The following is a 25,499-nucleotide window of genomic DNA, read 5'->3' as shown; positions in this document are numbered from 1 at the left end:
GAACTCACTTTGTAGACCAGGCTGGCCTCGAACTCAGAAATCCGCCTGCCTCTGCCTCCCGAGTGCTGGGATTAAAGGCGTGCGCCACCACACCCGGCTCACCCCAGAGGTTTTAAAGGGGCCAGCAGTCTTGTGCTGCAGGGGAGACAAAGTAAAAGTCTGCTCTCCAAATTGCTTTCATGTAATTCTCTACCATCCATGAAAGAAAATGAACAATGCTTATCCAACTGAAATGGAAGCCAGCGGAAGGTGGTTAGTCTGAGGGACTTTCTCCGGTAAGAGAGTTTGCAGTTATTCAGTTTGACATTGGAAAGTACCATGTCTGATCACGTGGTCAAGCATGAGACAAGAAAGCTGACTTCCACAAGTTGTCCTTTGAGCTCCACGTGTCCTCCATGGCACATGTGCACCCACCCACACACACATAAAATAAATAAACATTTATAAAAAGTGCAAAAGACGTTATATTACCTCTTCTAACCCTGGACTACCACTGTTACCAGATTAATCTCCTAAAGGATAATATGTGGTATTCCTCATGTAATCTTGACATAGTAGCAGCTAGAATAGAGTCTCAAGAACAAGTTTTGAATCTCACCTAGAAAGCTAAGGAGAGCTATGCATGCAACCTAACACAAAACTGTACAACAAGGTTCTTTCCGCCCTTGAAATCCTTGGCTATGTAAGCACCCATTGCTTATCTTTTCCTTTGGTTTTTGTTTTGATTTGTTTTGTGTTTGTCCGGTTGCTTGGTTGGTTTTTGGCTTTTGGTTTGTTTATTCGTTTCCCCACAGGATTTCTCTGTGTAGCCCAGGTTGTCCTGGAACTCACTCTGTAGACCTTGAACTCAGAGAACCACCTGCCTCTGCCTCCTAAGTCCTGGAATTAAAGGAGTGTGCCACCGCCACCACCCAGCCACCGCCACCACCCAGCCCCATTGCTTTTTTTTTTTTCTTTTTTCTTTTGGTTTTTTGAGGCAGGGTTTCTCTGTATAGCCCTGGCTGTCCTGGAACTCACTTTGTAGACCAGGCTGGCCTCAAACTCAGAAATCTGCTTGCCTCTGCCTCCCAAGTGCTGGGATTAAAGGAGTGTGCCACCGCCACCACCCGGCCCATTGCTTATCTTAAAAATAGAAGAACACAGACTAAGGAATAAAATATGAACTCCTCGACCTGGGCTATAAGACCTTCACAGACTAGATAGATCCTGACAAATTCCATAACTGGGCCCTTTGCTAGTTCATAAACAAATCAGGGTACCATCCCTAATTGATGCAGTTTGGATATGCATTTTTCTCTCAAAGATCCCTGTGCTAGAAGCCTGGTTCCCAGTGTGGAGATGTTGAGATGGGGAGACAGTTAAGAAGGTGGGACCTAGTGACTGATGATTAGGTCAGGGGGCTCAGGCCAGCCTTTCAAGATGCTCTTATACTTTTCAGGTTCTTGGATTAGAACTGTGTTCCACCAAGCTTCCCAGTGCTGCCTCTTCAGGGTGGAGTGGGCTTTGTGTGCCTGGATAAGAGAGTGGGTTGTCATAAGCAATCCCACTGCACGCTCCTGTTCCCTTCTGTATGTGGACAGTTTTCTTTCCACCTCACCATATCGTGTGGGGTCCCTTGCCAGGATGCTAATATATGTGCGCTCTCTGAACCCACTCTACTGTAGTGATGAGCCGGATCAACCTCTTCAGGATTTCTCCATTTTGGGGAGGTTCACGGTAGCACAAAATTAAGGCACTCGCTTTCTTCTCCTGTCGGGAAATACCTTCTCCTCCAGTTGCCTGGCAAACTATTCCTGAAAACGTATCTCAAGCATCACCTCCTAGCTGGGCTAAGTGGCCCATGTCTACCACCTGTGCTCCTTGGAAAGCTGAGAAGCCCAGGGATTCAGGGACAGCCTACAACATAATGAGACCACCAGGAAACAAAAAAAAAAAGTACACAAGGACGAGGGAGGTGGCCAGACAGTTAAGAGTGCAGGACTGGAGTTCATAGCTCCAGAATCCATGTAAATGGGTTGCAAGTCAAGCCTCAGAAGGTGGAGAATGGGGATGCCCCAGAGCAATCAGACTGGTGATACTAGCAACATCTTCAAACTGTGGGTTTGACTAAGACCCTCCCCAAAATAATATGGTGGAGAGTGACAAAGAAAGATCCAAAACACCGGAGCTGGAGAGATGGCTCAGAGGTTAAGAGCACCAACTGCTCTTCCAGAGGTCCTGAGTTCAATTCCCAGCAACCACATGGTGACTCATAGCCATCTGTAATGGGATCTGATGCCCTCTTCTTCTTCTTCTTCTTTTTTTTTTAAGATTTATTTATTATTATATGTAAGTACACTGTAGCTGTCTTCAGACACTCCAGAAGAGGGAGGCAGATCTTGTTAAGGATGGTTGTGAACCACCATGTGGTTTCTGGGATTTGAATTCTGAACCTTTAGAAGAGCAGTCGAGTGCTCTTACCTGCTGAGCCATCTCACCAGCCCTGATGCCCTCTTCTGGTGTGTCTGAAGACCGCTATAGTGTACTTACATACATAAAAAAAATAAATAATTCTTAAAAAAAAACAAACAGTTAAGAGCATTTGCTGCTCCTGCAGAGGACCTGGGATTAGTTCCCAGCACCCACAGTGTGGCTCCCAACCACCCGTAACTCCAGTTCCACCTTAAACTGACGCCCTCTTCTGGATACCTTAGGTACCTGCATGTACCATACAAATTAAATTCGTCTTTTGAAAAATACCATAATGGGCAAAGAAAGGACTATGGGAACTGTACCATAGATATATGGTATAACCGCCCAGCCATCTCTCCAGGCCGCTCTTAACTGTTGAGCCATCTCTTTAGCCCATACTTTATTATAAGTGTGCTGTATCTATACCTCCTGATAAGAGGTATTATCTCATCAGAGAATCTTAACTCTCACTGAGGTGAAACATCAAATCTTTGTTAGATTATATAGTGAGTGAATCAGAATTTACATCAGAATCATTGATGAGACCAGATAAAAGACATTGCCTTTGACAAAACACTGGGTACTGTTCACCGGGACTCACCAGGGAAACCCCTCCAATATGTCAGAGAAAGTTGTGTTTCTTCTAAGCTACCTATGCTTGGTTTCCCAGAAGCCTCAGGATTCTCATATGACTTTAACTACTAGGCAGTTCAAGGCCCACCCCTAGAAGCCACACAGAACGATCTGGTGCACATCTCTGGCTGCTGCCCTTCTTCCTTTCCCTGTGCACCAGCTTCTTCCATCATTTGTGCTGTTTGTTGTGTGGGGCCTCAGAAGTCATCCAAACAGACCAAGCTGTTTGTGGAACAAAGCGCTGCAGAGAAACAGGGTGAGGGATATAGACCAATCACCGGCTTTCAGTTCTCTTCCTGTGACCTGGTTTTCAGATCCTTTCTCTCTTTGCTCATAACCAGAACTTGGGAAAGCCAAGAAAAGAGCCGTGGAGGGTAAAGGACACTGAAGGAAGGCTTCATGGTCAGGGCAGTGCGTATGTTAATGTGCACCATCCTTAGATTGAGGGACCGAAGACATTTGCACAATGTCCCTAGACTGAGTGGTTCCTGAAATTTGGGACCCTTGTCATCCTTCCTCCCCTCACTCCAGTTCCAGGCTTGTGGATTATGGTTCATGCCTTAAGACCGTTTGCATTTTCCCATGATCCCCCCTGTTCCTACCTCTCTGCACTGAATGCAGAGATGAGGCCAACCTGATGTCCAAGTTACTGTTCTGCCCTTGAGTGCCTAGTGCAACATCGACTCTGTTGGCCACCACATTACTCTGCTGATTCATAAATAGTCTGCTGTCTGGGCCTGGTTACTGCACACTGGTAATCCCAGGCCTCAGAGCTGCTCAGCAAGGCTGCATCTCAAAATAAATATATTAACATCAATAGCCCCAGCTCATCTAAACTCCCAGTTCCATCCAAACTAGGTGTTCTTCTCCTTTTCTTTTCAGTTGATTTTTGAATCCTTGGAGAAGGTCTCTACAGAGATGGAAGATCTCAAGGAGCCTGAGCCATAAAGGAAGTGGGCTAAGAGATAGCAGGGTCAGAGAGGTTGTGGAACTGCAGATATAAATCAGAGGAATCAAGTCAGAGATACAGTCTAGACACAAGATTGGGGTGATGGAGTCAAAATGGCTAGAAGGATATGGGTGGAGTCAAGGAAGAAGGACCTACAGCGAATCAGCAACCTAAACAAGGTACCCAAGCATGTTGTAGTAGGGCTTAGGGGAAGAAAAAGATCCATTTAGGGGGAAAAGAGTTGGGGGAGAGGTCTGAGGTTGAACGAGAATGTAAAGATAGAGAAAACCAAGATGATATATCTGGGAATATCAGTTCACCAGAAGCAGATGACCTGCCTGGTCTGAGCCTTCATTCACTTACTGGGTCTTTGGCTAATGAGAGAAACTGTTATCAACCAGCTTCATTCATCCAAACCCTGTCTGTACCAGGGATGTTTTGCTCAGGGGAGGGCATCTATGATGCTCTGGCAGCCAACATTCATCTCTAGAGCCTTGGACTTGGGTGAGGTTCTGGTGAGGGACAGAAGGTGCTCCTCTCATGCTCTGGGGTTCACTTGCAACCAGGAGCCCAGCCACCTTTCATTATCTCTGGATCTCTAGAGAGAATGCCCTACATCTGCTGGGAGTGGTGGACCCGAGGATCAGAGAAGTAGAGTCTGGCTGTCTACGGGTCTTACGTTTCAAGACAGAGTTGGTGCTGGGAATAATCACAGGAAAGGGGAGAACCCAGAGCTACAAGAATGTCATCCCCACCGGGCAGTGGTGGCGCCCGTCTTTAATCTCAGCACTTGGGAGGCAGAGGCAGGCAGATTTCTGAGTTCCAGGCCAGCCTGGTCTACAGAGTGAGTTCCAGGACAGCCAGGGCTAGACAGAGAAACCCTGCCTCGAGGGAAAAAAAAAAAAATCGAATATCATCCCCAATTAAGTCATATGGTTCTCTGTCAAAAGTCATTTGTCTAGTGCTGGCTACATGGCTCAATAGGGAAGAGAACTGACTATTGTTCCAGAAGACCTGGGTTCAGTTCCCAACACCCACACAACAGCTAACAACTGTCTGTAACTCCAGTTCCAAAGAGAATCTGACACTCTCTCCTATCCTCCATGATGTCACACCTGTCATCACAGACACTCATGCAGGCAAAACATTCATATATATATATTTTTTTTTTTTTCAGTAAATCTCAAAAAAAAAAAATGTTTTCATAATCTATCTCAGAGGGTAAAAGATGCCTGCCATCAAGGCTGAAGACCTCAGTTCAATCCCCAGGACCCACATGATGACAGAACAAGTTTCCAAAACGTGTCCTCCAACCTTCACAGAAGCCCCCCCCCCCCGTGATACATGCAGCCACACACTCACACACGACAAAAATAAATATCACCTGCGAGATGGTTCAGTGGGTAAAGGTGCTTGCTGTCACACCTGATGACCTCAGGTTCACCCCTGGGACCCACAGGCTAGGAAGAGAACACTGACCCTCTCAACTTGTCCTCTGACCTCACACCTGCCCTGGATGAATGTGCCCCTCCCCAGGATGTACACAAAATACCTAAATAGGGTGAGCAATAACTTTAAAAAAAGAAAGATTCATTGTCTAGAGTAGAGCAATTATAAAGGAGCCAGACCTGCTCAGAGAGAAGAAGGCACAGAAAAGCCCACCTCATCTCTTTAAGGATTTCTTAGGGCCCGGGCTTTCCCTTAATGGAGGCTGGTAGGGTTGGGGCCCTCTGATGGAGGAGAAAAGGGGAAGGAGGTGTCTGGGGACACAAGGGCGGGGCCAAGAGCAGGAAATGAGCTGGGAACCACCACCACCCTCCCTTCACTGCAGGCAACCAGAGAAGGGGACAAAGAGGAAATGACAGATTGGGGTGGGGTTGGACTGGAGGGGGGCAGAATTGTGCCCTTTTTTTTTTTTGTTAAGTTGCTTGGCGTGCTGAAAACAAGCTGGGCAGTGTAGTCAGGTCGGCACAGAACAAATTAAGGCCTGGTACTGAGTGGCCACTGCATGCATGGCACAGTGGCGAGCCTGCAGTTGTACCTGGGCCTGCGGGCTTCCAGGCCCACTGCAGAGAAAGCTAGAGAAGAAGCGGAGGGAACTCCAGACTGGGTCCACACCCCTCTACTGCAGTTTCCACTCCCAACTTCAAACCACGTTCACTTTTCCCGAATTCCCTGAGCAGTCTACCATCAATGGGTTTCTTCTTTGCAAGCAATTTAAAGAAGAGTGTCACTCCTCCCTGCCCCCCACCCCACCCTCCTGTGGCCCAGCAAAGGTGCAGAAGGGCTAGGTCCTCGTCCCTTGGTGCTGTTCTCCAGTTAGGATGCCTCCCTCTCCCCTCCCCCAAGTTCTATCCTCAGAGTCGCTGGACCCATTCCCACCTGTGTCCCCATGTAGTGTTCCACCGACTATCCCTTCAGCCACTCTTCTGACATCCGACCTCCATTCCCTCCACCCTGTCCCCAGTCTCATTCTCTTATCTGATTCATCCACCTCTCCAGATTTTCCAAATTTCATCCCGCACCCCACCCGGACACATTCCCTTGGCATTCCCATCTTCAAGTCCTCAGCCACCCGGTCCCTAACTATCGCAGAAGGGCGCCTCTCTACCTTCTTCTCTGAGCCACATTTCCTGCCTTGCTTTTACCTAGATCTCAAGAGTGGTGATCCTGGGTCACTGCCCGTTCCCTACAAGCTCATTCTGCCCAACGGAGAAGACAAGCTTGGCACCTGCAGGGCAATCCAGCCACCCAGCTGTCCCGTTCCAATTGACCTCCTTACCTTCCTGGCCCGAGTGCTGTAGGTGCTCACGTAGGTCACACCCAAACACCCGTTCCTTAGAGCTGCCCTTCTTCTTTCCTTTCTGCCGAGACTTCATGGCCAGAGCCCCCCGGGACCTCTGTCCCCCAAGACCTTTGACCTACCAGTCCCCCATGGAATCCCAGTCAGTAGTTGGGTTTGGCCCAACCCCAGGGGGGCAGGGCTCCAAACTGGAGGTGGAGGGTGGCCTGGGCAAGGGACAGCAGCGCTTGCCTCTGGGGGGCCCTGGGGCCACACGGAAGTAGATATGGAAGAGGAAGCTACCAGAACCCTGGCATGAAGCTGTGTCTCGTGGCCAAGCTGAGCGCTAGCCCTTCTCGTCCTGGGCAGCTCGAGGGGGAGCAGGAAGCTGTGCAGCTCCTCAAACCCGCTTCCTGTTAGAGCATCTTTGCAACCACAGGCCTCGGGTGGGGGAGGTAACTGACATTCACATCCTCATCATTGCTGAGACTCCATCCATTGGTCACAGAAGAAGGTGATGTCAGAACCCCGGGGTGGAGTAAGGGTGCCTGGGGTGTGAGCAGGTGGCTGCCATTTCTAGAGACCGAAATCCTTAGGTGGACAGAGACCTGAGGCTTTCTTTGCCTGTGAGCACGGCAGGAAAGGACCACGCAGAACATACCCAGGGTGGGGGATGTCTTTGATGACCCTGCCATCTTGGTCAGGTCACATTACTTCACTGAGCCTCCAGTCGCTGTGCATTTGAAAATGAGGACACAGACCCGGTGACTTTTGAGTTTCAGTTTCTTTGTCTGTAAAAGGGTACACGGCTGTCCACCCCACACAGCTGCTGGAAGTTTCCAGTACAGTCAGATTAGAACCCCTTCACAAACTAAGGCACCAGCTTCCCCAAAAGGAGGTTATGTCCGCAGGGCCCTACCTGAGGGCTCTCAGGAATGGTTACAATGTCTTTTGAAAGCCACTTGCTCCTTTCTTAGCTGTACCTGGGTCCTTTCCCTGGGAGGGAATCACAGAGACTCAGTACGTAGCACTTGTGACTTACCCAGTTCAAGGAGCAAGACAGGAATCAGACAAAAAAAGGTTTTATCTGTTTATTTAAAAACAGAATATCGTTTTATGTACAAATATACATATATTTACATGAAATATACATACTAAGACCCCAGATCCTTGGGGTCCATAAGTCCTGGGCTACTTGGGAATGAAATGAGAGTTTCTCCTTTAGACCAGCAGATCTCAGGCCACACAAGGGTTGGATACTAAATCTCGGTATTCTGGCTGCATAAGTTTGGGCAGGCTAAAGAAAAACAAACATCTTAACCCACGCTCCACACATACAAAATGCCAGAGAGCCCTAGATTAATAACTCAGAAACCCCTGGGGAAGGGCCTGTTCTCACCCTCACCCACAACACCCCTTTCTCCTCACCTGAACTTCCACCTTCCCCGCTACCTACCCTCTGCCCTCAACACAACTGAACCAGGAGTCCTTGACAACAAGTCCCAACTCCGTGAAGGCACAAACCACTGTAGACACAGCGAGGACAAGATTCGAGGGGCCGTGGGAGCCAAGCCCCCCCCCCCCCCGTACCTAGCCTCTTATCCAGTGTTTGGACCTCACACCCCAGGTTCCAGACTCCTCCAGCTGTCAGCCCCCTCCCCAGAACCTCTCTGGGTGAAGGCCTCCTAGGAAGAGAACTTCTCAGAACCACAGGCACTAATCCCTGCTGTGGTGTCTGTTAAACGGTTTGGTTGAATGCCTATGTGGACTGGCCTGGTTTTAAACAAGCCCAATAAAGCACATGCACATAAATCAATAAAGTTTTTTCTTTCTTTGTTTGCTTTTTAAATTTCTTTTTCTCTTATTAAGGGAGTCTGAGCAGAACTCGGGAAGCTAGCTCCCTTGGAGTTTAATTTACAGAAGGTACGTACATGCAGCAGGCCCACAGGCCGCCAGAGGGCAGAGGGCTTCTGTAACAGTTCCGGCCTCTGGCAGACCCCTGGATATCTGCTTCTCACTTGCTCCCAAGGGGCGGGAACACAGCTCCCCCACTTTGGAGGTCAGATTCTAGCTCCAGCTGTGCCCGCACACCTGGATCTGGCCACAGTCTCCGCCTCTCACTTCTAACCTCTGCATCGCTAATACTGCTCTGGGGTCTGAGGGAAATCCCTGCCTCTGCAGGCAGAGGTCACGCATAAGGCACTCTACTCACACACCACACCCTGGGAATGCTCTGCACACAGCCACAAGTCCTGTGGCACACAAATCATTCACTTGGACTCTTAACGTGACAGCATGGACACACACACACACACACACACACACACACACACAGGATGACCTACACGCAATGGTGGGAGGCACTCAACCAGCAGAGGCCTCCTGATGAATAGAAGGATTGGAGGTCAAAGTAGAGCAGTCAGTAGGGTGGGAAGTATCTTCCTAAAGAAATACAGGCATTTAAGGGGATTTCCCCTAAGAAGAGCTGAAGGTCCCCCATGGAAGCAGAAGAAGCCAGGCCCCGGGGAGGGAGGCAGGCCAGGGTCAGACCAGGTGCCCTCGCCCGTTGATGTAGATACCATTGCCTGTAGGTTTGGCCCTCAGAGTCCCATTTTCCTGCACAAAATGGTTCATGGCCTGTTTGATGCCTTCATCCTGATCGTCGTCCTCCTCGGTCCGCCCAGAGCCTGGAGAGAGCAGTTCGGTCTGTGTTTCGATCTCTCTCACTGTGGTTAATGTGGAGTAGCTGCGGCCTTCTGGCTCTTCACTCTGGAGACCATGGGCAGAAGAGAAGTCAGGAATCAAGATCAAACAGGTAGACGCAGCAGGGCAGGGCTGGGTTGTGGTAGTGTCAGAGGTCAGGTAAAGCAAGGGTAATGGTAGTTCCAGAGGCATAGGGGCTTGGACACTCGGGGGGCTGGAGGGGGGAGGGCAAGAACAAGTGTTACACATAAGGATGGGGATATAGAGAACAAAGGCATAGCAGAAATGGGGGGGGGGGTTCGCATGTGAGCCAGGGATGCGATGGGGACTTGGGGGGGGGCTGCTGTCACACCACATCTGGGGCCAGGAGAGGGGCCTGAGGAGAGTATTGGGACACCGGTGGGGCCGGGGGGGCCTCACCATCACAGAGCAGCTACTGTTGTCCTTGAGACTATCAGGGTGGCCCTCCGCTCTCAGCCCTACACTCTCCTCCGGCTGCAGGGGCCCAGACATAGGGGAGGAGTTAGAAGAGAGCTCAGTCTCCTCCCCTCAGCCTCCTCACCTCTCTTCTCCCCTAGCAGTCTTCTCCCTGATCACCTCCCCCCCCCCCCATGGCTCTGTGTCTGACACAAGCATCCTTCATCCCTCACTCCCAAAACCCACCTGGCGCCAGCACCGGTGGTGGATACCTCGAGCAGCCCCCCAACCCAGTGCTAAGAGGGCCTTGCAAGCAGGGAGTGCAAGAGCAGCCCCAGAGCATATACCCGCCCCCACCTGCCACCCCCAGCCAGTTGCTCAGCTACTGTGTGCCCATGTGCCCCCCCGGCCCCCATGCACCCACCCTTAGCACACACCTGGCTCCTAGGGTCTGAGTGGTGAGAGTGCAGTCTCCGGATGGAGTTCTCCCGGGTCAAAGTCAGCTCCTCCTCACTGGGAAAGACAACCCCTTGTCAGGAGTGGACAGTAGTGACAGCCTCCTGAAGTGAGTCTAGCCTTGGCTGAGCCTGTGTGAGACCACTGAAGGGTATGATTGCCAAACTACACCCTCGAAGGTGAGCATAGGTCACTGTAGATGACAGCGTGGCTGGGTGGCTCGAGTTGCTGCGTAGTGCTAACGTGGTGTGGTGTGCGTGGTAGGTGATGCCTGGGGAGTGTGGATCTGTGCTTCTCTCAGGCAGACGTCTCCTCAGCCGGCTGTGCTCCAGGTGCCAGGCCTTTCTCACTTCCCCCATAGACTCTGCCCACCTCTGTCACTAGACCACACGATCTCCTTTCTCCTCTGTTCTGGCTCACCTCCCGCTTCATTCCTCTTTATTCTCAGCTCAGGGCCACCCACTCCGAGGAGCCAGGACTCACTATTTCTGGGTCATCTGCTGGGCTTTGCGGCGATGATATCGGGACATGAGAACCACCACCACCACCAGGAGGCAGAACAGGAGAGCAGCAATCACGCCCACTATGATCACCGAGGCGGACACCAGGTCCACCTGCTTTCCTGGATCCTCGGGGTCTGCTGGAGACAGGCCAGTGTCTAAGATGCACGCCCAAATCCTTCCCTGATCCTCCCCATTGCTACCCCACGGATCATCGTCATGGAACACATCCACAGCTACCCACTCAGCTTAATCCTCACCAAGACATATCATCCATCATTCCCAAAGACACCCTTTCCCATTCCTTTCTCTGTCTGGCTTCCCGTTGCCCACCCCACCCCCCACCCCCTAGCTCTGGACTCAGAATCCCTGCCTTTGTTCTCCAGCCACTGGGCTTACCAAGAACTTCCACGGTGACCTGAGAATCCCTTGAAGAAATCTCATTGCTGACGTGACAGACGTAGACGCCACTGTGCTCAGTAGTCAGTGGGGGAAAGCCCAGAGTGTCCCCTTTCACTCGCACCCCACTAGGCAGAGGTCCATCCAACCTGAAGGACAGGGAAGCTGAAGGGTGCTGGCTGGGGCAGGCTAAGGCTGCCACCACCCAACGTGCCCAGGCAGCTCTTCATCCCCTCCCCCATGACGTCACCCAGAGCCTCAGGCTGTTCCCACGGTGCCCCTCCCTACCCCAGACAGGTCTAGGCAGAGGCCCTTTCTCCCTGCCGCCCAGCCTGACCCGGGCACCCCCACACACACTTGGGGAAGATCCGCACGCATGCCATCCCACATGCTTCCACAGGCATCCCGGTCATCCAGCACCAGGTAACAGGTATACATGCTATAAAGTCCACACAACAGGACACTCCGCTCCTAGCTGGGCTCGGAGGTCCCGGGAACCTGTGACTGAGTGCTCCAACGGTGGAGTAAACAAACCTAGCCCCAGGCACAAGGCCATAGGTATCATTCATGTGTCCACATGTAAGAACATGCCTGTCATAGGTTCATACACATGGTTATCCTACCTCTTTCTGAAAAAAAGGGCAAGGACTCTTGAAGGAGCTGGTGGAAGTGGGTCAGTGTTTCTGTGGTGCTGGCGACATTATGGTTATAAGGAGTGTGGGTGTAACAGCAGTTATAGTCAGCTTTCTTTGTGTCACATGCACGTTTAGCCCTCACAAATACATAAAAGATGAATATTTAATATAGTTATATTTCATCTTTTAAAGTTAGGGAAAAAGCCAAGAAGATACCTTCATATTCCCTATGGGTCATAACCACATATTTCCTGGAACAAGCCAGTAACATTTGCTGACTATGCATAGTTTTCTATTGGTCTGAATCTATGCCCTGACTTAGCTAGGGTTCAGAATATGTGGTCCTTGCTCATAACGAGTTCATCCTGGCCCTGAGAAGGCCAGAATGCTAGGCCCTCCTCCAGGCACAGACCCTTACCGTGTCCAGTTGTATTTGGGAGGGGGCTGTCCTTCACTCAGGCATTTGAGTGTGGCTCCTTCTCGGCCAACTTGCCACAAGTTTTGGTCCTCAAGGCCCCTCACAGAGGCCTCTGCAAGGACTGGAGTGGGAGATGGGAAGAGGAAGAACGGGAAGATCCCTTAATCCATGATTCCTCTAAACCCCTCTTCTTCCCCTGCTGGACCAGCCTCCCTCTACCCATGCACAGCTCCTAGCCACAGTGATCCCCCAGCCCAAGCTCAGAGTCCATTTTTGGTTGACCTGTGCCCTGAGCCCATAAGACCCCTGGGGTGATGGAGTTTCACACTCTGGACCTCCTGTGGCATCACAGTGCTGCTCACAAAGCGGGCACTCAGCAGCTGCCTATGAACCCACCAGCAAGCATTTGCTGATTTCTTACTTTGTGCCAAATGATAGTGTAATTTGGGTGTGAAGTCTATTGCTGGGAACACATTATCTATCGTTTACTGAAACCTTGTAGGATTTAAGATCTGCGAGCTGCTTTGCATTCACAGATGCTAATTCTCATCAGAATCCCATAAAGTTGGTATAATTACACTCATTTGCTGGTGAAGGAAATGAAGTCTAACCAGATTAAATAACTGCTGGTAAATAGCAGAATGGGGGCTCGTCCCAAGTCTGCCTCCAAGCCCTAAACTGTATGTTTTGCAAACACTTTCAATTCCATATTTATATTTTAATCTCCCATCTACTCTGTAGAAACAGGGCAATCTCTCCTATAAAGTCCACAGAGATGCCGGGTGGTGGTGGTGCACATTTTCAATCCCAGCACTCAGGAGGCAGGTGGCTCTCTGAGTTTTAGGCCAGCCTGGTCTACAGAGTGAGTTCCAAGACAGCCAGGGCTACACAGAGAAACCCTCCTTCAAATACAAACCAAAACAAAACTCTCACAAAGACCACAGCGATTTTCCTAAGACATCTATCTTGACCCCCAGGTCTTCTACCTCTGGATTAGACTTAGACTCCAGACTCAGGCTGACCTTCCTGCCATGGTCCAGGGTCATGGTATCTTAGCATTATTTTCAGAACATAGGGATATCTTACCAGCACATCTCAATACTCACAGGCCACTTGGAGGGTGTGGGTGATTCTTCGGTCCTGGAGCAGGCCAGGGTGAGATACCACACAGGTCAGTGGCTGCCCATTCATGCTTCGGCTGGGCACCAGATGAAACTCTGAAGTGACGGCAGCTGAGCGGGGGTGCGTGAAAGAGCGGCTGGACTGTGTGCCCTTGACCTCTGTGTCCCAGGTCACGCTGGGAGCTGGGCTGCCCTCAGCAGTGCAAGAGGCTGCTAATGTCAGGCCCTGGCCCTCTTCTAGTGGTGGACCAGGATTCAGTGACGGCAGGGGAGGCACTGTGGGGGGAGGGGAGGGTGAAAGATCTGCACAGTCGCAGTCAGATCCCATCCTGTCAATCTTACCCAGCTGCAAACTTCAGTTCCCCTTTTCTTCCTTTTTTTTTTTTTTTAAAAAAAATTATTTAGTTTTATGTATATGAGCACACTGTCATGACTCAGACACACCAGAAGAGGGCATCAGATCCCGTTACAGATGGTTGTGAGCGACCGTGTGGTTGCTGAGAATTGTACTCAGAACCTCTGGAAGAGGAGTCATGCGCTTAACCGCGGAGCCATCTCTCCAGTTCCTAGTCCCCATCGCCTCATCTCACCAGTAAATGTGCCAGATCAGTGGTATCATTTCAAATGACTTTACATCTTTCTTCACTGTTAGCCTTGTTTGTTTGTTTTTTTACAATGTGTGTAGGTAATTTTTTTTTTCCTTTTCTTTTTCAAGACAGGGTTTCTCTATGTATGTAGCCTTCCTTGGCTGTTCTGGAATCCCTCTGTAAGCCAGGCTGGCCTCAAACATAGGTCATTTAAAAAAAAAAAAACAAAAATAATTTAAAAACTAATTAGATACTATCTATGTAATAATAACAGTAATAACCACTGCTAACTATGAGCCAACTATTATGTTAAGGCTTTACATACATACATTATTTCATCTACCTTTGCTAACAAACTAGTGAGGTGGGTATTATTATGCCTGTTCTTCAGGTGAGGAAGCCAAAGCTCACAGAGATTCAGTGGTTTGCTGCAGGTCATCACTTCTTACATGACAAAGCCTAGAGTCACAGGTTTTGTTTTGGAGTATGTGTGTGCCTCAAATTCTCCATCCTCCTGACTCAGCTTCTGGAACAGTGGAAGTATAGATATGTACCACTATGCTCAGCTACTGCTTCTGTCTGCTTCTTCTCCTTCTCCTTCTCCTGCTTCTTCATCATCTTCTTTTTAAATCAAGCTTTGTTTTGTTGATTTTTCCCTCCAAAACTTATGTTGCTAACTTCCACTCAAAGCAAAACCACTAAGGCTTTTTTTATTTCTAGCTTCAAAATAGCCCAAGCACAAAAGTGAAAAGGCAACTTGAGCGCAGGTCCACGCTGACCAGCGCAAGTGCCCATGGTGCAAGGTAGTGGTTTGAAAAGTGATTGTGGTCTTACACCACACTCACTGAAGGCCCAATCAAGGACTGTATCCCCCTCCCACCCCCAACTCACATACTACATCATAGCTGTGCCTCATATCCACATCTGGGACTCTCGCTTTCATAGGTTTTAAAATGACCTATGTTCGAGGCCAGCCTGGTTTACAGAGGGACTCCAAAACAACCAGAGCTACATACACAGAGAAACCCTGTCTTGAAAAAGAAAAGGAAAAAAAAAATTGCCTACACACATTTAAAACCACAGAGCCTAGGATGGTGAAGGAGGCTATGAGTTGGTGGGATATGAGTTGGTGTCTTTTGAAGAACTGTAGCAGGAGCCAGTAAGTGCAGTTTGGAAAAGAGGAGCTCTAAGTGGAGTCTGGCAGAGGGTCCTCAGCTCTTTGAAAAGCTGTGCAGAACACAGAATACGCTGGAGCTATGCTGCTCCAGACAGACAAGGGTACAGAGGGAAATGCGGGCCATCGGAAGGATAAACTTCGAGACAGGGTTTCTCTGTATAGCCCTGGCTGTCCTGGAACTCACTTTTGTAGACCAGGCTGGCCTCGAACTCAGCAATCCGCCTGCCTCTGCCTCCCAAGTGCTGGGATTAAAGGCGTGTGCCACCACGCCCGGCCTGACAAACTTCTTAATACATGGATTATTCCACAGCTTCTGCGGCTTTGGGAGAGAATTTCTGGATTGGGTGGGAAGGGGCCTTATCTTTTATGTCTGCCTACTGCCTCTGTTTCAGCTATCTCTGCAGTCCCGTTCTGTCTCCCTCTTCCACCCACTCAGCAATACGGATCATGCCCAGCTGGCTCCACTCACCCAGAACACGAAGCCGCATCCGTGCCTGAAAGCTGCCAGCTGGGAAGGTGCTGACTCTGCATTCGTACTCGCCCTCATCAGCTTGCACTGCATTGCGCAGGAGGACGGAGCCGTCTAGAGGGTCTCGTGGGGGCGGTGGTTGCTCCACACGGTCCTCATAAGCAGGGTTCACATGAAGCCCGTATTTGGAGTGCAGTAGGGCCAGCTCCCGGGTACCCTCGTTTGGGTCCACTCGAGCCCATGCCACTTGCCCCACCTGCTCATCCGGATCGCCTCGGTAGAAGCAGGGCAGTTTTGCATCCTGACCCAGCACCACTGTCACTAGGTCCGAGGTCTCCAGCTCACCCGCGGAGTATCGGCCTGCAGGGGGCAGACAGAAGCAGTCAGGCTGAGGGGGACAGTCAGAACCAATGGAAACCTCATCCAGAATGCTAATGACAGCAAAGGCGCCCGGAACTTCTGGAGCGATTTGTGCTTGCAAAGCGCATTCAGTCCATTACCTCATTAGATCCACACTGCATTCCCAAGAGGTAGGCGTTATTATCGCCATTTAACAGAGGAGGAAACTGAGATCCACAGAGGGGAAGTGGCTTGCCTAAGGCCACACAGATGGTTTACAGAAGACTCACTCTTTTGCAGCCTAGGATGCTATTTGAGCAAAGTGAGGAACTGTAACAGGCCCAGGGACCCAGCTCCTGCCCCGAAGGAGCTCACAGGCTTCAAGGAAATAGAATCTCTGTGCACAGAACCAGGAAACCAAGGACAAATTTCACAGGCGGCTCAGCCTACCAAGGGGGTAAAAGTGAATGCTTTTGGAAAGTATGGTGGGGTCATGGAAAAGGTTCAGAACCTTGGGTGCCTGGAATGAGGCATGTTGGGAGGGTAAGGTCCATCCTTGGGAACATTTTTCACATGGCTTAAAGATGAGAGACCTGGATTCCCAGAGAGAAGGAGGTATTGCATGTGGGAGGAATGGCATGAACTGAAGTCTGGGGGCAGGAACCAGCAAGACAGAAAGACAGAAAGAGCCCCCGGGTCAGGGGCCTGGAGAGATGAGGTCAGGGCAGGTATAGCAATGGTGTCATTATGTTGAGCCAGATTCAGAGAACCAGGGAGGAAGGACTGGTGTGTTGGTGATCGATGAGCAGCTAGCTGTATTTGACGATTTTGAAATTAGATGTGTTCATTATATAACCTTATTGGCAAATAAAGATCCATTTCCTGCCCTCGTGGAACCTGAGGTCTGTTTAGGAGGAAAAAATGCAAATGGTAAAGAGGTTATCTATCTATATGTCTGTCTGTCTGTCTGTCTGTCTATCTATCCATCCATCCATCCATCTCTCGATATACATATATATGAAATCAACCAATGATTATTTCTTTCCTCTTCTTCTTTCTTTTTTAAGGCTGAGCCTAACTGTGTAGCCTCCTGGACTGGCTTCAAACATACTATTCTCCTGCCTCAGCCTCCAGAGTACTTGGATTATAGGACGTACCACCCACTGCACATGACTTGCAATGGCGGCATCTGACTTAGTGTTTGGTGGTTTGTGGTAGGTTGTTTTGAGGGATGTGGGAGTCATGAGAGAGGGCTTCATTCATGCTTTGGGTGGGATGAGGAGGCCCAGGAGACCTAGAAAGGCACCGCAGATACAGCATCAAGGTAAGCAAACAGTAGGAGGTGGAGAGGTTGGCCGCTGGTTCAGTAAGCAAAGAGAAGAGGACCCAACCTAAGGTAGGGTGTGTGTGTTGAGCAGCTGTGGAAAATATAGCCAGGGTAGGGAGGGTCCAAATAGCCCAAGACCGCCCATGCCAGGAAAAGGAATTCAGATTTGGTCAAGAGGAAATGGAGAGTCACCGACTTTCCTCGCCAGCAAGTGGCATGAAGCAGATGGCAAAGTGCAGTCTGACCAGAAATAGGATCATGGAAAGAGACTGCAGCAGACATAATGAAGCTGTAGTCACATTCTTGGCAAGGAGGTCCTGGGTGGATAAAGGGGGACATTTGGTCACTGACTAAAAAGAGAGGTGAGGAACAGGGAAGGCTGAAAGATAACTGGATGTTCAGGCTGAGTGACTGATAAAGGGGGTTGGGCCTGGGAATGCCTATGGTTATGAAAAAAACAAACAAAACCCAGGGCCAGGGGCTGGGTCAGTGCTCTGAGGTGGCAAGAGCTCCTTCTCTTTATACTTCCGACTGTTCATCGTCCCTGCCTCTAACCGGCACCCCACACACCCTGCTGCCTGTCACCTTTACTCACAGGGTGCCCCTGCCTGGAATGCTCTCCTCCCTGTGTCTGGTCGCTCCTACTCATCGCTGTCTGGAGAACTCCTACTCACGCCTTAGGACTCTGCTTAGGCATCACTTCCTCTCCAGTCCTCCCTCCCCCCACCTCAGGCAGCTTCAGGCGCTCAACCCCTGTGCTTTCCCAGTGTTCTGTGTCCACCCCAGTCTAATGTATAAACATTTTAACTTATACATTAGGCTCTCTGTTTTCTTGTTCTCCCTCCCCAAGGTATTGCACTCCTCCAGAAGGGTCAGAAGAGGGTCATCTATCACATATGAAAACCATGGTTTTTTTATTTCATGCTCAGTCAGTGGTATGTGGCCTCCCTCCTGTCACATAAGTGGGCCTTGATGAATGTTTATTGACTGACTGAATAAATGGATGGATGGATGAATGGATGGATGAATAGATGGGGCCAGACATGGTTGTTCATACCTGTAATCCTAATACTTAGGAAGACTCAATCAAGAAGGCCTGGTTCAAGGCCACCCTGGGCAACAGGGAGACAATGTCTCAATCCCCGCCCCTCAAAAAACTAAAGGAATATACAAACAAATGTGCAAATGGAAGAGATGAGAAGCAGAAAGAAAGTAGCATCAAGAGGAAGGCACAGTCCCTTAGTTGGACTAGGCAGGGAAAGTGTTGTCATGGCAACTTTGGAGTGGAGGTGAGAGAGCCTGGCTATCTGGGTTCATTGCCAAAGAGAGCATCCCTGGACTAGACAAATGAAGAAGGGGATGGAGACAGACATGCATGGAGGAACTGAAGCATGGAGTCGGGCAGAGGGTTTCTGTGAGACAAGTGAATGGGTCTTGTGGCTCTGATAGAAGGAGCAGAGGGGAGGAGAATGCTGTTGGGAGTTGGGAGGGCCCCAGACTGGACGGGACAGACCTGCAGGGCCAGATACCTGGGCCCTGACCTGCCTAAGCTGACACTGGTCCCACCCAGCCCAGCCTGGGAGTCCAGCTAACCACCTGCACCCCTCCCAGGTACCTCCTCCTGGCACTAAGGTGAGTAAGATTGTCAAAGAAGGGCTTGGGGGGTGGGGTGGGCTAGGGGCTGCACAGCTCACTCTGCTGCAAAACGCTCGTGTGGATTTAAGTCACAATAGTGTGGATGCAGGGCACAGGGACTCCACCAGAATACTCAAATCCTTCCAAAGGCTATTTCTGTAACACTGTCAGATCCAATATTTCCACCCTTGAAGCTTTATTATTTATTTTTATTTTATGTATATGCGTGCTTTGCCTGCATATATGTATACCATGTGCCTATAGGTCATGAAGAGAGCATCAGATGCCCTGGAACTGGAGTTACAGACGGCTGTAAACTGTCATGTGGATCAGGGGAAACTGTACCTAGATCATCTGCAAGAATAAATGCTCTTAACTGCTGAGCCATCTCTCCAGCCTATATATTTCTATTCTTATCCTGGCTCTGGCCCCCACTCTCACCACAAATCACCCACATTCTGCCCCCTCATATCTCTTTAGGGCACAGCAAGAATTGGGTACCCATCACATGCCTGAGTCTTCCTCCTCAATGTCCCTAACCTGTGAATCCAAGATCCTCATCCTAAAGGTACAATCCCCAGTTTTGCAGACCAAGAGACCCAGTGTAACAGGAATTGCTCCTAAAAAACCCTACACTGTCCTAAAGCCAACGACTGGAAGCATCTCAGGCTGAGACAGGCTCAATAGCCTTCAGTTCATCTTCTAAATTCAAAGATACAAATTAAGACAACTGGAGCCCAAGGATCCTTGTCCTGGGCTAAATGGACCAGAAGCCCGGGCTTCCAAGCCAGAGCGGGCCAGAATTGCCTCCTTCTCTCCCCCACCCAGTGCTTGTCTGGCGTCAGCATGATGATGTCACCAGACTGAAGGAGACACACCGCCTGCCTGGTGAGGTCACCTTATGGGTATGTAGTAGCCAGGCCAGGCCAAGCCCACAGACCCTTGTGTTGCATGTTGCTTGCTGAGGCTGGTGGCCTCTGGCTTCTTGGGCACTCCTCCTCCTGCTGGCTCTCCCCAACCCTCCTCTCAAGGAGCACCAGGACGCTGGTCAGGGGCCTTAGTGACTCAGAAGCTACACAGCAGCAGGGCTAGCCACAGCCACCACTACCTTGCGCAAGGGAGAGAACAGGCCCGACTGGCCAAACGGGATCCCTGCCCTCAGCCTCCCCCACCCCTGGCCAGGCCCCCTCAGGCCTCTCTGGGGCCCTGCCCTTTGTGTACCCCGCCCGCTCCCAGACAGGTCCTCCATTCCTGGCTTAGGCTAGCTGGCTACACCCTACCCTGTTCCTTGACTCCAACTTTCCTTTCTGTGTAAGGCTTGGCCTCTGAGCTCAAAAGGGGAAACTGAGGCTGGCTCTTGCAGATATTCATCTTTGGGAAGATCTTTTCTTTTGAGGGACTTTTATCCATCAGCATCTTCTATTGGTTCACAAAAGGATACACACACACACACACACACACACACACACACACACTACATACATACATACATACATACATACATACATACATACAGGTGTCTTTGAGGTTCATCTGTGTGTCAAAGGGAATAACAGTCTTTTGTGTCTGAATGTTTGTAGTATCTTTGGATGAGAGCTAAGCCAGTTTTTCTAGTTCACTTGCACGTGAAGCTATTTTCTTGCAAGAACTTGGGGCTGTTTCATACATATATGTGTTCACATCTCTCTTCAGGGAGATACACCTCCTACCTTTTCTCTACCCAGAGGGAAAAGCTATGTGCTAGCATATGAGCCATTACATGTACAGCTCACCCTCTGAACGCACGGTACACACATTCTTGTTCTGCACCACTCTGTGCACATAGTAAATATTTTGATGTCGTTTATCTTGGCTTCCGTATGTGTGGCTCAGCCGCATTTGGTCAGTGTGTGGCTCTGGGCTTCTGCCCATTCTAATGTTGCCCCTGGCATCCCTCCCCAGCTCACCCCAAGACTTCAGGGCAGATTCATCTCAGGCCCAAGGTGGAGATAACCAGATGCGAGGTCACTGTCCCTCCAGGTGATGGGAAATTGCCATGGAGCCTCCCTGACAACAAAACAAAGACTCCCTCTCCTGCTCTCTGGGTTTCTACAAAGGAACTCCCACCCTTTTTAGCCCCTATGGCCACACCCCAAGCCCCCCCCCAGCACTTCTGGCCCCCCAAGCAGAGTCTCTTCTCTGGGAATCTCTGTCGGGGCTTTGCTGCCTGCCACCACCAGAAAAACCAGCTCTGGCTCTAAGCCTGGGGTGAGAGCTGTCTGGTGCAGGTTTGGTGGGAAGCAGGGGAGGGGGGGGGATGTCTGCCTGAAGCTAGGGGGAGGGGTCCAAGTTGTCTAGGGTCTCATTCTTTTTTGTTAACTCTTGCCTCCCTTCGCCAGCTTCACCAGAGAAGATTGGCGTAGGCATGTTAGTATGAGGTAAGAAAAGACGTTGAGAGAGAAGCATCTAAACCCCCAATCAACCAAGAAGCCATAAACAAAGAAAAGCCACTTTGGCCCTTCCCCTGCCCATAACCTTGGCCTTGGAACTGAGGAACTTTGAAAACCAAAAACTTTCCCTTCGCCTTTACCCACCTCCCTTCCTTACCCCCCACTTTTCCTAAGCCCCCAAGCTTAGCAAGAGCTTCCCAAGCCAGGCAAAGTGCCCACCCACAGATTAATGTTGGGGGCTGGGGGGAGGACACGTAAGTAACGGGAGGGAAAAGAAAGAAGAGCAATGAGAGAGGCAGCCAGCTCTGCCTTAGACACAGCCCTCAGCCCAGATAAGTCCCCTAAAGCCCCAGGAGCCAGAGTCTGAGCCCTGCTGAGTCACCACTGTGGGTGGGAGACCCAGAATTCCACTTCTCTCAAACTCCTGAGATCCAGCCTCCCCTCTGAATTCAGACCACCCCCCTCCTCCAATGTGATCAGCTCTGCCTCATGCCACATCCCAGCCTCAACTTCAGCTTTCACAAGTTTTAGAGATGTGGGGGGAGGGGCGCAGAAAGCCCTGGGAAAGGCTCCTCCGGCAGCAGGTACCATGCTTGTTTCTGTTCTAGTGGGAGTGTGGGACTCCCAGTATCCTCCAGAAAACAGGGGTGTGACTCCTCACCCAGAACTTAATTGCTTGAGATTCTGTTCCCAGATCTAGACCCCAGAATTTCTCTACTCTCTGCACTCCTGAATCAGTTTTCCACCTTTCATTCCCATCCCTTCTTTGCCTAATCTTTATCATCAGTGTAAGTTTTGGAGGCTGAACTATGCAGGCATTCTTTTCGTACGCAGCTTGCTTCCCTCCGTGGTTAGCAGCCATTCACTTTCCCTGAGGACCTCTGTATCCTGAGCCTGTGCTCTAGAAGATGGAGCTGTGGACCCTAAACTCCTCACTGCCATCTTTGTAGCTGGGGTCTTTCACCATGGCCCCATCACTACAAAATACTAGGATGGAAACAGGGTCACTGGGGCCAACGGCTTCCCTGGGATTCTCCTCGTTCTCCACACTTGGGCGGGGAGGCAAACCTCCCTTTCTGGCTTCTCTGGGTTTGGGTAGGTCCTACAGGAAAGGGCCTGCCCACCTCTGTCATCAGGAGTAGAAAAGCAGGGATGGGGCCCCTCCCTTTCTAGGAAATTAATCTCCACAGAAAGTTGATCCTAACCCTTAGAAGACAGAATTCAGAATTCATAGAACAGCTCACTCCCAGGTCGTACAGGACCCAGAGTTAGGGACTAGGATCCTGTTGGGAAGTAGTTTGCAGATTCAGGCCCCTCAGCCCCAGGGCAAGAGATGGAGGGGGGAGGAGGGATGGGACCTCACCCGGAAACTCATCCCATTAAGGAGAAACAAAGAGCTGTGGTGTTGGAGGCGCCTCCCAAGCCTGGGCTCCTCTCCCTGACAGGGGTGGGGCAGGGCCCTAGGGCTCAGAGCTCTAATGTCCCTGGAGTTGGGGGGCAAGTGTCACTTTGCAATAGAGCCAGGAAGTCCAAGTCCTTGGGAAGGGTCCTCTCAGTCATAGGGAGACTGATCAGTTCTTCAACGACCACTTCAAGCCAGGAGCTGGACAGTCACAGAAGTCTAGCATTTCAGAGTCAAAGGCTCTGCAGAGACCACCCGGTCCTTCTTCTTCTCCTGAAGAAGGGTCTCTTAGCTGTTTAGAAACACCTAACAAATTAATGGAAGAAATGGAATCAGAACTCAAGGCTCCTGATTTGCAAATTCGAGAGATGTTCAGAGACATAAAATTTAGTCTAGGTTCGTAGGGCCATTAAAGACATGCCCACACGTACAGGAGCCAGGATGGAGATGATAGGACTCTCCAAGTTTCCAGGATCCCTGGGAGTGGCCTTCATCTCTGTGCAGGTCATCTCAGCAGAAGCACAATGAGGTGTGATTAGTTTCTAGCTTCCTGGGCAATTCTGGAGCCAGCCTTTCTCTTCCGAATAGCTTCTCTCAGATCCGGTGAAGTCTGGGGTGATTTCCTAGCCAGGAGTGCTTCCCCTCTTCACTGAGCTTCTTCCATTAGAAGGGACAGCTTTGGAGCATGGAAAGGGAAGGCAGGGATAGTATCCTTATTGTTCCATTGCCAGCATCTAGTATCCTGGCTGAACCCAGTACACTCTCAACTACGCCGGGGTGTTTACACTGAGTAATCTTGCAGATCTCACCGACCTATCTGTTTCTCTTGGTTGTCCCATCTGTAAAATGAAGTTGAAGCATCGATCTCTTTGATCCCACCCAAGTCCAAGCAGGGCTCCATTCTTCAAGTGTGGGTAGATTCTACAGCAAAGTGACTGTTGGGCTCCCCGGCCCAGCAGAAGGTCCCACCCTCTGGCCTTAAACAGGTAAAAAGGGCTATCTGGAAGATGGGAATTAAGAGCAGGGGTTGGGGCTACGGGCCGGTGGCAAAGGCTGGAGCTTAGAATCCTGAGATGAGAGAGTAAACCATTGACCCTTAGTTAGAAGACCAGAGCGCCAGTCCAGGCATTTACACCCTGTTTTCTTGAGCTTCAGCTGAGAATGGGGGTTGGGAGGGCATCTCGAGGTGCTGCTAGACTACTGACATTCCCTGGCGCTGCTGCCTCTTGGGCCGAGGATCCTGCCATCCTCTGCAGACAGAGCCCTGTCTTTCTAAGGAGAATGAGTTCTTGGCTACTCAGTCCCCAGAAACAGCCAATGGTATCCTACACTGTGCCCCCCACCCCCCACCCCCGCCCTGTCTACACACTCTCCCTCACTGAAAATGATAGTGTAGTATCCTACAGTGTATGTCTCTTCTCTGTATGTTAGGCAGGCAGAAGGTATGATCCAAGGCATCCAACAGAGGAAACGGTGAGACAATAAAGGAATAAAAGCGGAGAGACTCCATTTAGAAGGCCTTTTACCTTCTAAGCTCCCAAATCATGTAAGAAACCCATATCATTCTCCACCTATTAGTGTGTATGCCAGGGAAGGAGGACGAGGAGTCTCTTGGCTTTCCTGTCGTCCTTCAACAAGCACCCCAGTCCTGGTGCTCAGACTATTGTCATGAGAGAAGAAGGACACAGAAATGTCCACCCACTCCCTAGACATCAGGTTGCCTGCACCTGGTGAGTAGTGGGTAGGGCCATAAAGCCTCCAGGAAGCCCTGGGGTGGGCAGGGTCCTTGGCTCTCACCTCACAACCTTTCAGCCCACCTGCTCAGGATATATATACATATACATATACATGTGTGTGCGTGTATGTGTGTGTGTGCATGTGTGTGTGTGTATGTATGTATGTATGTATGTATGTATGTCTCCACCGAGACCTTGGCAAGCAAGGCTATGGCAGAGATAGTTGAAGACTGCAGACATTAAGTGGCCTAGCTTTGGGGCTCAGAGGGGACTTGAGGAGGAAGAGCTACACTGGTTCTTCCTGGGACACTGCTGTCTAATGGAGTGGTACAAAGAGATGGTCTCCTTTACCCAGAGTCCAAGGAAAGGGAATGTTTGTGTATGTGGTGTGTTTGGGTGAGAGTTTGTGTGCATACGTGTGTGTGTGTGTGTGTGTGTGTGTGTGTGTGTCTGTCTGTCTGTCTGTCTGTCTGTCTATCTGTCTCTGCCAGGTAGGGCTCAGAAGCAAGAGTCCTGACGGTTCAGGCAAGTCCTACCTGTAAACGATGCCAGGAACAACAGCAGCAGCCAGGCTTCAGGGCCCCACATCTCGGCTCCCAGGGACAGGGGCATTGGCTGAAAGGTAGACCTGCCCAGTGACTCTGGAGTTCCACGGAGTTCTCCCTGGGAGCCGGTTCTGGAGCTGTGTAAGGCTCTGACCCAGAAGTCAGGAAGTCAGGGAGTCCCCAGGCACGGCCGTACCTGCCTATGCCACTTGGGGTCTCCACTAGGGGACCCAGGCCCCAGTTCTACCCACCCAGCCGTGGCTACCCACAAGAAGCCGTGCTCGGGAGCCCTGAGCTCCCCCAGAGCTGCTTCCCACGCCGTGGCCAACAACGAAGGCAGAAACCTGGGAACCTGCTAAGCAGGTCAGAACAGGTGCGTCTCCGGGGGC

The 25,499-nt window shown here is 50.5% G+C and overlaps 2 protein-coding genes across 3 annotated transcripts in view; both read right to left on the bottom strand.

The window, feature by feature from the left end:
• The window catches only part of Arhgap30 (Rho GTPase activating protein 30), a 22,242-nt gene extending 15,063 nt beyond the window's left edge, over window positions 1-7,179 (bottom strand). The window contains exon 1 of the mRNA XM_021198481.2: window positions 6,816-7,179. Coding sequence (XP_021054140.1) covers window positions 6,816-6,912 — 97 coding nt within the window. The 5' untranslated portion in view covers window positions 6,913-7,179. The remainder of the gene's footprint in view (window positions 1-6,815) is intronic.
• A 713-nt stretch (window positions 7,180-7,892) lies between these two features.
• Window positions 7,893-25,270, bottom strand: Nectin4 (nectin cell adhesion molecule 4). Of its 2 annotated transcripts, XM_021198504.2 has the most exons (9): window positions 25,102-25,270; window positions 15,698-16,057; window positions 13,450-13,740; window positions 12,344-12,464; window positions 11,291-11,439; window positions 10,875-11,028; window positions 10,373-10,448; window positions 9,939-10,013; window positions 8,656-9,584 (listed from the first exon to the last, which is right to left on the bottom strand). In XM_021198504.2, exons 1-9 carry the CDS (start codon window positions 25,175-25,177, stop codon window positions 9,360-9,362), a joined length of 1,527 nt encoding a protein of 508 aa, XP_021054163.1. In that variant the 5' UTR covers window positions 25,178-25,270; the 3' UTR covers window positions 8,656-9,359. The 2 variants fall into 2 exon arrangements, with proteins under 2 accessions (XP_021054164.1, XP_021054163.1); XM_021198505.2 differs by lacking the exon at window positions 9,939-10,013 and having other exon boundaries at window positions 7,893-9,584.
• Window positions 25,271-25,499: the final 229 nt, after the last annotated feature.

The sequence above is a fragment of the Mus pahari genome, chromosome 5, assembly GCF_900095145.1.
Source record: "Mus pahari chromosome 5, PAHARI_EIJ_v1.1, whole genome shotgun sequence".
Lineage (NCBI taxonomy): Eukaryota > Metazoa > Chordata > Mammalia > Rodentia > Muridae > Mus > Mus pahari.
The sequence above is the reverse complement of the archived record's forward strand: the minus strand, read 5'-3'. Positions and strand labels throughout refer to the sequence as shown.